Source organism: Nematolebias whitei, chromosome 3 (genome assembly GCF_014905685.2).
Source record: "Nematolebias whitei isolate Nwh7 chromosome 3, NemWhi1, whole genome shotgun sequence".
In the NCBI taxonomy this organism is placed as follows: Eukaryota; Metazoa; Chordata; class Actinopteri; order Cyprinodontiformes; family Rivulidae; genus Nematolebias; species Nematolebias whitei.
Genome location: NC_056500.1, coordinates 4,953,707 through 4,964,550, shown reverse-complemented (window position 1 = coordinate 4,964,550; position 10,844 = coordinate 4,953,707). Strand labels below are relative to the sequence as shown.

Below are 10,844 nucleotides of genomic sequence, written 5' to 3'. Positions count from 1 at the left end.
ACCGGACGTTGTGATCGTGCTAAACTGACAAGAAAAATCTGACTTTTTCTGTTGTTTCATTTGAGAATGGACCCTGAGCTAGAGATTGTTGTGTTTTCCTGCATGTTTGATGAAGCAGGGACTCCCTAAATGGAGCTTAGCTGCGTGTTTTTACAGATAAATGTTTTTTTTTTGGGGGGGGAAGTACTCGTTCGCTCACCGTCTCACACAGACAGGCAGCTGTGAAAACGGAAGTTATGCAGGCGCTCATGGATTAAAAGACACGCAAACTTGTGGTTACACACTTACAACAGACACACACACAATAGAAATAGTGTTGGTGTGACTCTTTTTTCGAGGGGGGAGGGGGGTCACAGTCACAAGCGTTGTTAAAGTGAGTGGAAAAGTCCCTCCTTCCTCTCCCTCTAAAAGAATAGTGCAGATGATAAAATGCTTTGTCCTCTCGTTCTCTCAGCTTTTAGCTTAATTGTTTGTTTTTTTGAAGAAAGGATAGCGGGTCCCTCAGCACGGGACGGATAGCTATAAAGGACAGGAGGCTGGGCTCCACCCTTTCCCACCCCTTCCCTCTTATTCACCCCCCAATGTCCCTCTGACAGAAATGGGACCTGAAAGCAAAGGTCCGAATTTCCTTCAAAATGTTTACATCAATCTACAAGCGAGAGCAAAGTGGGCTCTTTCTTTCTCGCTTTCGTTCGCTCGTCCCTCTCCATGCCCCTCCCACCACCACCACCACCACCAGTTCATGCTGCTTTGCTCTCCCCGTCCAGCCGCCGGTCCTCCGTCTCACTTGCTCTCCAGGTTGTAGCACTTCTTCTCGTTGTGCGCTCTGTCACTGTAGCCGGGAAGAGGATGCCCGTACTTGTCCACACACCAACAGAAACCCCGTCTTCTGCCTTTGGAGGGACGGCACTGAAACGAACAACAAACAAAACAACAGGTTAGACAATTCAAAGTGTTCATTGTGTGCTTTGCTCAAGAGCCCCAGTAGGTGGCGATAACATCAGTTCCTTAAAACTTTGAGAGTCTACAAGGCCTTTGTGAACAAAATGTCTGTTTTCTCTCACAAGACATTTTAGTCTGGGACCTAATGGACTGAGGTAGCGAGGGGGTCGAAGCCACCCCACCCCCGATACTCCTGTGGGAGGTAGTGACAGAGCCAAAATGATGGGCACGTGAAAAGGTTGGCCGGAGACACAGCTCAGTGTGATGAAGTCTGGTCAAAGCAGCCACCCTGACATGGGCATAAACAACCGGATTTATTACTGAGGGAAGATCGATGATGGCGCACGACAACCTTGTACTTAGTTTAAACAATCGTTAACCACAGAGGGAGTCGGCAGACTGAGTCAAATCAGGCAGATGTGCATCTCATACTTAATGCGTTGCGCTACACGTCAGCAAAGTTGAGTTCTGCTCCACGCCTCCTTTGGTTCCACGATGTTCGCTCCGTTTCATTAAATTCACCTTTGTGCAGGACGTGGTCGACTGTGATTCATGAATGGCCAAAGCCATCAACAAGACGGTCTGGTCTGTGACCCCATTTCGAGGAACTTTTTAGGAGGATTGTGCATCTTTGATATCTACCACTTGGACGCCTCTCTAGCGAGCCGTTTCTGTCATGTCTGACTAGAAGGAGACCTCGAGGAAAACCCAGGACACGCTGGAGAGACCGTCTCTCTCGGTTGGCCTGGGAACGCCTTGGAATCCTCCAAAAAAAATTACTGTAGCTTGTTTGCATGATGCGAAGTTTGTTTTGCGAATTCTCTGCATCAGATTGGACTCACTGATTCATCTTTAGCTCTGAGGCTCAAATAAAATCTGCAAAGAATTTCACACTTTCAGACGACAAATAGACCTTTCCACTGCGGTGAACAACAATCTCAAACGAAACCTTGGAACGTGCAGGAGAGTTTTATGATAACATCAACCATCTGTTGGTTTTAATGTTCTGGATGTTTGTCAGAAGTCGTCCCTCAGCAGAACAATGAGGGACTCTTCGCTGCCTGACACTGTCTGAATTTTCCTGAGCAGGAGATAAACATCACGGTGGCGTTCTAGGCGAGGAACAGGAACCAACACATGAAGATCAGAGTGCGATAGCTTCACTCAGGCAGCCACATGTGGCTGGCCTGCCGCTGAGTTTGTTTCGGTTTTAGCTCAGTGGAGCAGTTTACTCCGCGCTGCTGCCCACCGGGTGTAAATGATGAAAAAGCAGATTATTTTTGATCGACAGGGTGCGGGGAACGAGAAACGCTCCGAGTGAGGCAGAATGCTCGAGTGTGAAGGTAAACATGAAGTTGCTAAAATATTTGCCAAGGCCAGTTGGAGGGCTGCAGGGAAACCAGCGCTGCTATTCTGGGAAGCTGGCAGACACTCAGAATCATCTGGACCTGATTATGGCCCGTGTGTGCACACAAACACACGCTAGCAAACATGCAGCCTCGCACCAACAAGGCTTGTATGTGCTCTGCGCATGCATACCTCCCACCTGCTTACACACATGTACGCAGTCATATCAGATGTCCCATTGGGGTCCGGCCTGCGCAGAGTGGCAACTTTATGAGCCCCATTTGGGTCGCACATGAAACGGCACAAGCAGTGGAGTCGGGGTAAACTTGGACTCCACCATGGGAGAGCACTGAAGAGAGCAGCCAGTACAGAAAAACATCTGTCTGTAGTAAAATACACAGCAACACTCAGCTAGTACCGAGTCCAGAGTTCAGACGCAGGAGAGACATTCTAACAACCAGTTTCAGCGATTTAAGGTTTACGAATGTAACGTTGTTCCTGGACCTGCCACCAGGTGCACCACAAGTGAACTGTATCTAAACCAAGAATATTGAGCAAAGAAAAGAAAAACATAGGGTAAAAGTGTTTTGAATAAAAAAGAATAGCAGATTTCTTATCAGCAGTCGATATCTTACCGGACATCTGTCCGCGCATTCTGATTATCAACTTCAAGAGGAATTGTAAACAAAGCTAACCAGTGCCAACTAGACAACGAGCCGAGCTAATGTTTGGGAAAATGAGCCACCCAACATACAAGTTGTGTTAGCCGTAAGACCATTGTGGAACAACATCACAGTTTCCACCTAACTTGACAAAGGCAAAAGGAATTATAGCGTCCAGTGCAAGTTTTATTGTGAAGGGTTTAGGTTTATTGTTTATTTGTCGTATGCAAGGTCAACACAAGGTCAACAATGCAATGAAATGTTCAGTAAGAGGAAAACTGTCTTGACTCCCCAAAAAACAAAAACAAAGTGTGCATCAAAAGTACAAAACAAAGCACCAAAAGTGAAAAAGAAATGCAACATCTACAGCAGGATGGTCCTATTAGCATAGTGGTTCTGTTGGCAGGGAGGTTCTCTTAGTAACATGGTCCTGTTATATATGTCGCGTCGGCTATAAGTTGCAGGACTGACAAGTCTATGCAAAAAACTGCGACTTATATGCCGGAAAATATGATAATTCCTCTGGGATTCTGCAAATCGAGAAAGCTCAGGTCACTTTTTGGACCAGGACAAAGAATTAGGTGGAAATTCTCTTTTTGGATGATTTTTCAGCTCGTAATGAGATTCAATTTTCACAAACTCTTGGCTGAAGTGAGGTCATCAAGACATGAAAAAAAAAAATCACCAAATGACAAAGCCCATGCTCAGTAATCCAGGTATACAATCCAAAATATTCCAGGTCAGGCGAAATGTTGCAGCACAAAAAAAAAAAAAAAAAACTGTCCACATGACCTGACTGAAAAATTTTGGAAATCACCAAATGGTTTGTTTGGTAAAGTTATCCTCTTAAAAACAGATGTGGAGACATTTACTCAGAATGAATCAACCAGCAGAATAGAAAAAAAAAAAAAAAACTTTAGTCCAAATTAAAGCCTGCTGCTCAATCTATAAAGTTGTCATCTTATGACACTCGCAGCTTCATCTTCCAGTCCGTAATTTGCGTTGTGTAATTTGGAGAGAAATTAAAGGCTTTCCAAAGTTAACTGTCCTCCACGAGTTGAGCAGGGCGTTACAAGTTGTATCTGGGAGTTAAATATGATGTAAAATCTAATTAGAACTGAAGGTTTCCTTTATTTTAGGTTAGCTGCTCCAACATGTGAAGACGTGAGGAGCTTCTTATCAACTTGCAGCGCCTTTAACCCTCGGGTGGCTTCCCCGAAGGTTTCCACAGATCTGAACGCCGACAAACTCCTGAACTAAAACCAGTCCAGAAGTTTAGAGTTGAAACAACGTCTTGTAAGGCTTGGAGGCGGGCAGACAGACGGGGTTCATCAGAGTGCGACCAGGTGTCTGTTTCCGGCGCAGTCGGCGCTCAGCCTGAGAGCACGATCAAAGGGCAGCTTTACAGAGACGGAGGCCTATTAAAATACCTCTAAAGAACTACTGCAGCGGTCTGGGGCCAAGTATACTGCATTCTCACACTCCGCCACCATCAACAGATTCTTTGCAGCGAACCAAAGTTTCCTCCTCTTCCTCTGTTTTCTGCCTCCCTCCTCCTCCCCCTCACTGAGGCCTGACTGTGGACGGCTTCTATTTTAGCCTTGACCCAGAGGACGAGGCGGCCGAGGCGAGCTTAACATTGTGTTCCTCTGCTCCGGTTAATGATGATGGTCCTGCGCGTGCACGAGCGAGCGAGCGCGAGTGCATCTGGGAGGGTTGGAAAGCCGAAGGAAAAGGCAGAATGCGCACGTGTACGTTTCCCCCCCGTTGCTTGGCTACCTTTGAATTTCCGCTCCGTCTTGCTTTCATCTGTGAACATTTAGCCGTCCTGTCTTTCCCGCGTCGACGCACAAACGAAAATTTGTAAAGAAACGCTGCACAACTTTTACTTCAACACGTTTTAAGACTTTTCTCAGACTGTATTTGTTTACCTCCACGGACTACAAGCCTGATGTAAGTGAACCGGTCATTTTCTTGTAGTTTTTGGCAAATTTAGCCATTTGCTTTGTTGACATTAAGTGCAAAACGATACAGGCAGGAGGTGGAACACCTGGAGAGCTGCTGCAGGAAGAACAACCTTCACATCAATGTGAAGAAGACGAAGGAGATAGTTCTGGACTTTAGATGGAATAAACACACCTACCTCCCCCTGAACATAGGAGGATCTGCGGTGGAAGTGGTCTCCAACTACAAGTACTTGGGTGTGCACATGAACAACAACCTCAGCTGGAGCAACAACACCACCAGCCTGATCAAGAAAGATCATCAGAGACTCTACTTCCTCAGGCGGCCGAGACGAGCTGGTCTGGGAAGCTCAGTCCTCACCTCCTTCTACAGGTGTGCAGTGGAGAGCATCCTGTGCTCCAACATCAACGTGTGGCATGGAGGCTGCACAGCTGCAGAAAGAAAAGCTTTGCAGAGAGTGGTGAAGGCTGCACAGAAGATGTTGGAGTCAGCCTCCCCACCATCACAGACATCTACACCTCCAGATGCAGGAAGAGGGCCACATGCATCATGAAGGACCCCACTCACCCAGCACACACTTTTTGCCCCGCTCCCCTCAGGAAGGAGGTTGAGGAGCATTAAGTGTAGAACCACTAAACTGAGGAACAGCTTCTACCCTGATGCTGTTAGACTCATGAATCTCTAACCAGAATAATCACTGTGAAAAATCACATCATGCTGCTGATTTATTTCATGCTAGTCTGTTCAATTGTACTCATCTGCTCACACAGACTCATGTTCATGCTGCTGTTCGATGTATTGTTTTTGTACTATTAGTGCTTAGTGTATTTTTAATGACATTTTTTTCTTAGTTCATATCTTAGATCTTATTACTGTTTTTCTTTTACATTTTATACTTTTGGTGGATGCAACTGGGACCCCGCGTACACAATTTCGTTCCACCACATGTACCACATGTGATCTGTTTGCCAAATAAAGAACCTTGAATCCTTGAATACCCACATATCAGAACTTCATATGAATTGTTTTGCATTTAACTTTAATGTTACCAGGAATAATCTCATAAAAATCTGTTTTGCAAGGAAGTCCTGTCAGGACAGCAGTGTAGTGGTTCAACTTTAAAACAGATTAGTTAATCATTCTGAAATTTGTATTAAAGCTGTGAAATCAAATGGCCAATAACTCTACCTAAATAACCCATCAATGGTAGGTGGTCCAGCTTAACATATTTCAAACTTGCACATGGACAAGGATGCGACAAGCTTTAAAGGCACTTCAACCAAAGATGGTTTACGTTCAAGAAATTAGGAATTTATCCCAAAACAAAGTTATAACAAATGCACATTCTCCTGATATCCTGCAGCCACAGGCACGAGCATCAAATATATAATACGCTGATTTTTCCTGCAAGCCTCAAAACCATCCAGTTTTTCAATTTATTTGTGAACAGATTTTAAAAGAAGCAACAAAAAAGTGCTTTTTTTTTCTGCAACAAACTAAAAGTCAAAGCAACGCTTTAACCGTTGATAACACATTTTTCAAAGAGTCCTATTTAAGGGAATCAACAATCCCAGCAGAGTCTAAACCGAGGAATGGGCAGACTTCTTCACGCTTCTGGAGCTGCTCGGTCCGCGCTGCCGTCACTAAAAAGAAGCGCATTTTATACATGCTGCATGTTCATAATACTGCCTTCATAAGGTGTGTACGCATGTGTTGTACGTATGAATGCGTGCTCTTGTGATGCCGATCTTTCTAACTAATAGCAGCGCCGCTGGGCTTCACGGACATTAAAACGGGCCCGGTCCGACCACAGGATAAACACCAGCTCATAAAATGCAATGTGGGTGTTTGTAAGTACAGGGGCGCATGTATTTGTGCAAAAGAAGGTGCATCTGTGTGTGTGTGTGTTTGCGAACGCATTGGCTGTAGCTGCAGGATATTGCTTTTTCCAAAATAAAAAAAGTCAGCGTGACTCTAACTGGAGAAACTGTGATGTTGTTTCAAGACGAACAGAGCCTCAAACGTTGAAAAAGGAGCTTAAATATTGTTGCAACAAAGCTTGTGGGTGCAGAGCTACACTGATAGAGACAGACGTGAAGATGGAAACGGATAAGATTTATGAGAAGGGGCAAAAATAGGGTTGTTTTTAACGGTTTATATACGGGACAAGTGAAAATAAATCTTGAATTAAAAGTTGGTCCTTTAAATAACTTTTGTGCCGGACACAATCAGCCCAAACTCTGGTCAACTCGCTGTTTTAACAGTTCTTGTCAACAACTTCATTAAGTGACATTTACGCATCATTTTAAACTAGCTGAAAACATGACTATGTTGCGGATGAACAACCATACCTTGCTCACCTAAAGCTTAAAATATATATACAATTGCCTTTAGAAAATAAATAATAATAAATAAAGTGTTGTCATCATTGTACGTTCCCATACAACGATGAAATTGGTTCTCTGCAATTAACCCATCATGCCTGGGATACACCCAGGTGGAGCAGTGGGCAGCTATGTAAGCATCCAGGGAGCAATTCGGAATTGGGTGTCCTGCTCAGAGACACACCAAGACGTGGATCAAACCCAGAACCGTTGGGTCCAGAGTCGGCTGCCCTGCCCCTACACCATCTCAGCCCCAGAAAGCAGCCTACTGTTCAGTGAGAACCTTACGGTAAAACATAAAAGAGAAATAATTTACAAATGTATTACTTTCAGTCTTTTCCAAAGACAAGAGGCCATCGTCAAAAAAGAGAGTTTTCTGAACAAAGTTGATGTTTTTATAACGATAACATTGAATCTCTCCACTTTATTTGGTCCCAGTACGGAGACCAAGGCAGCCCAACATGCAGTTCTTGACCCATTATTTTATCGATGCCTAAACCGAATCCTCTAAAGACTGAGAACTGTTGAAAAGAATGTCTGTCCTTCCTTTGCTGAAGAGACTGGCTATTCTGGTAAGAAATGCAAAATGTTAAATTATTATTTTATAGATTATCTTTCTTGCTAGAGCACACTTGGGTGTAGGTGTCCTCCAGGTTATAGTTGAGTCAAATGACATTCTTCCAGTGACGTGCCGCACCGTGGTGTTCCTGGAGTGTTTTCTGACACAGTCAGATTGCTATTTCCTGCAAATATCCATCCATCCATCCATCCATCCATCATCTTCCACTTATTATGAAGTCAGGTCTCGGCAGCAGCTTGAGCAGGGTATCCAGACATCTCTCTCCACAGCCACCTTTTCCAGCTCTTCTGGGAGGACTCCAAAGCGTTCCCAGGCCAACCGAGAGACGTAGTCTCTCCAACGTGTCCTGGGTCTTCCCCAGGGTCTCCTCCCAGTCGGACATCCTCAAAGCACCTCCCTAGGGAGGCGGCCAGGAAACATCCTTACCAAATGCCCAAAGAACCTCAACTGGCTCCTCTTGATGTGGAGGAGCAGAGGTTCTACTCTGAGTCTCTCCTGGATAACTGAACTTCTCACCCTATCTCAAAGGGAGAGTTCAGCTACACTGCAGAGGAAACTCATTTCAACCGCCTGCATCCACGATCTCATTCTTTGCATCACCACTCAGAGTTCATGACCATAGGTGAGGGTAGGAACTAAGACCGACTGGTAAACAGAGAGCTTTGCCTTACAGCTCAGCTCTCTCTTCACCACAATGGACCGGCACGGAGTCCACAATACTGCAGACACTGCACCAATCCGTCTGTCAATGTCACACTCCATTCTTCTCTCCCTCATGAACAAAACCACAAGATACTTGAACTCCTCCACTGGAGGCAGAACCTCACCCTCGACCTGAAGAGAACAATACACCATTTCCTGAATGAGGACCACGGCCTCAAATTTGGAGGTGCTGATTCTCATCCCAGCTGCTTCACACTCTGCTGCAAACCGCTCCAGTGAGAGCTGGAGATCACGGCACGATGACGCCAACAGGACCACGTCATAGGCAAAGAGCAGAGAGGGAATCCTGAGGCCACCGAACCGAACTCCCTCCACCCCCTGGCTGCACCGAGAAATTCTGTCCATAAAAGTTCTGAACAGCGTCGGTGACAGCGGGCAGCCCTGGTGGAGTCCAACTCCCACCCTGAAGGGGTCCGACTTACTGCCGGCAATGTGAACCAAACTCTCACATCATTTCTATAGGGACCGTACAGCCCGTAGCCTATACCTGAATTAAATTTATTTTATGGTTGCCACACTTGGAGTTCTGACTGTAACGCCTGCTGCATGGATGGCACAAAGTTTTCAAGCAAGTTTGTTTTTCCAGAAAAAAGTTTGAATTTTGTGTCTAAACCCTTTTAAGGTAAAGCAGATAAGCTAAAATTGTGTAATTACTCCATCTGTTGCCATTGTAGTGGGATGGTGATAATATTTTCTCAGTATTGCTCTCGGTAGGAAAACTGTAGAGAGTTTAGAGCATTAGACCAATCCAGAAACTAGAATTGGTCCTAAAGACTCGGGGGTTGCAGTAGCAACGTTGTAACCAAATTTTTTTACTGCTCTGTATATTCTGAAACGTTTGCTGGGGGAAAATAAACCAGCAGAGGAAGAGAACCAGCAGAGAGACAAAGTGAAAATAGCCGCCTGGGTCCCCAAAGGTTGGTCAGTTATTATAAAACCATTGTGGTCAGTGAGTACGTTTATACAGATCCTTCTGAGTCACGCTCAATAAGTCAGCCCTTATGGGCCTGGCACGGCCTGCACCCGGAGAAGGAAGAGTGTGCAGGCACCTGGCTCACGTCCTTAGCCCACGGCCTCCTTCTCCTCCTCCTTCAACTCCGCACAGAGACGCAGACACCGTCATCTCATTCACAACCCTCTGCAGGGTGATTCCTGGCCAACAAGGAAGGAAAAGTCAGGTGGGCGGAAGGGCAGGATGGGCCGAATGATGGAGCGGGCAGGAAGAACAAAAGGCTGGTGCCTGCCTGTAGGCAGGGCACAAAGGAGGTAATGATGGGTGGGTGAAATGATGAATAGGAGAAAGAGAGAGAGAGTGAGGCTGTGAGGGGTGTAATGAGCAGGTCAGTGTTGGTTCATGCATGACCTGAACTGGGAGCCGATTCATAAAACTGCTGCTAAAAATAGGCCTCTCTGCACCGAAGCTGCTCGACTTCTCTTACAGGACGCTCGAGTTTCAGAAACCACTCTGACGTGGCCGCTGCTCTTTCCTGCCTGTTTAGGATGTTTTTGAATTATTCAGGCTTACAGATTATACGTTTAACCCGTTTTAAAAATAAGGATTGGCACTTTTGCACAAGTTATGTTTCTTTGTGCACTTTGTAAAAGTAATTCATTCACCTGCTAACTGGAATCTACTGTAAACTGTCTAATCCAGAGTTGTTTCACTCAGCTAAAAGTACCCCAAATTATTTTAATTTTGCAACAAAAAAAACTATATAGACTATAACTTAGACAGTTAAAATGTTATCGCCATCATAACATCATTAAAACCCTGCCATTAGGTGCTGATGAAAAAGATGGGATCTGTTTTTATGATTTTATTTTGTTTTTCTTTCCTCCAAATCATCTCTAACCAGTCATATTATCAGGGCTACGTCTTTAAATCTGATTAAATGTCTGAATAGATTTTTGTGTGCACACTGGATGCACAAGTGCATTTACTATTCGTGTATATTACACATTTGTGTACTTTTGGTTTAAAAAAAAATTACAATCATGATATCAGGTCATTTTTTATATAAAACTCTAAATAGAAGATTTTATTTTAGCCCCATAACTATCTAGGAGACGTCTTCAGAAGAGAGTTTCAGGTAACAGCTCCAAAAATAAATCAAACCCTGAAATCAATGATGCACGAGGGAAAAAAAATAATTTTAAACAAAACTATCTTTTACTTTATTAACATCTGTTTTTTTTATTGTCGTTAGCATCTGTTTCTTATTGTCGTTAGCATCTGTTTCT

At 44.6% G+C, this 10,844-nt stretch overlaps 1 protein-coding gene across 1 annotated transcript in view; it reads right to left on the bottom strand.

The window, feature by feature from the left end:
* Window positions 1-783: 783 nt before the first annotated feature.
* The window catches only part of igfbp3 (insulin-like growth factor binding protein 3), a 21,490-nt gene continuing 11,429 nt past the window's right edge, over window positions 784-10,844 (bottom strand). Inside the window, exon 4 of the mRNA XM_037674454.1 lies at window positions 784-909. Within this exon, the coding sequence (XP_037530382.1) occupies window positions 784-909 (126 nt within the window). The remainder of the gene's footprint in view (window positions 910-10,844) is intronic.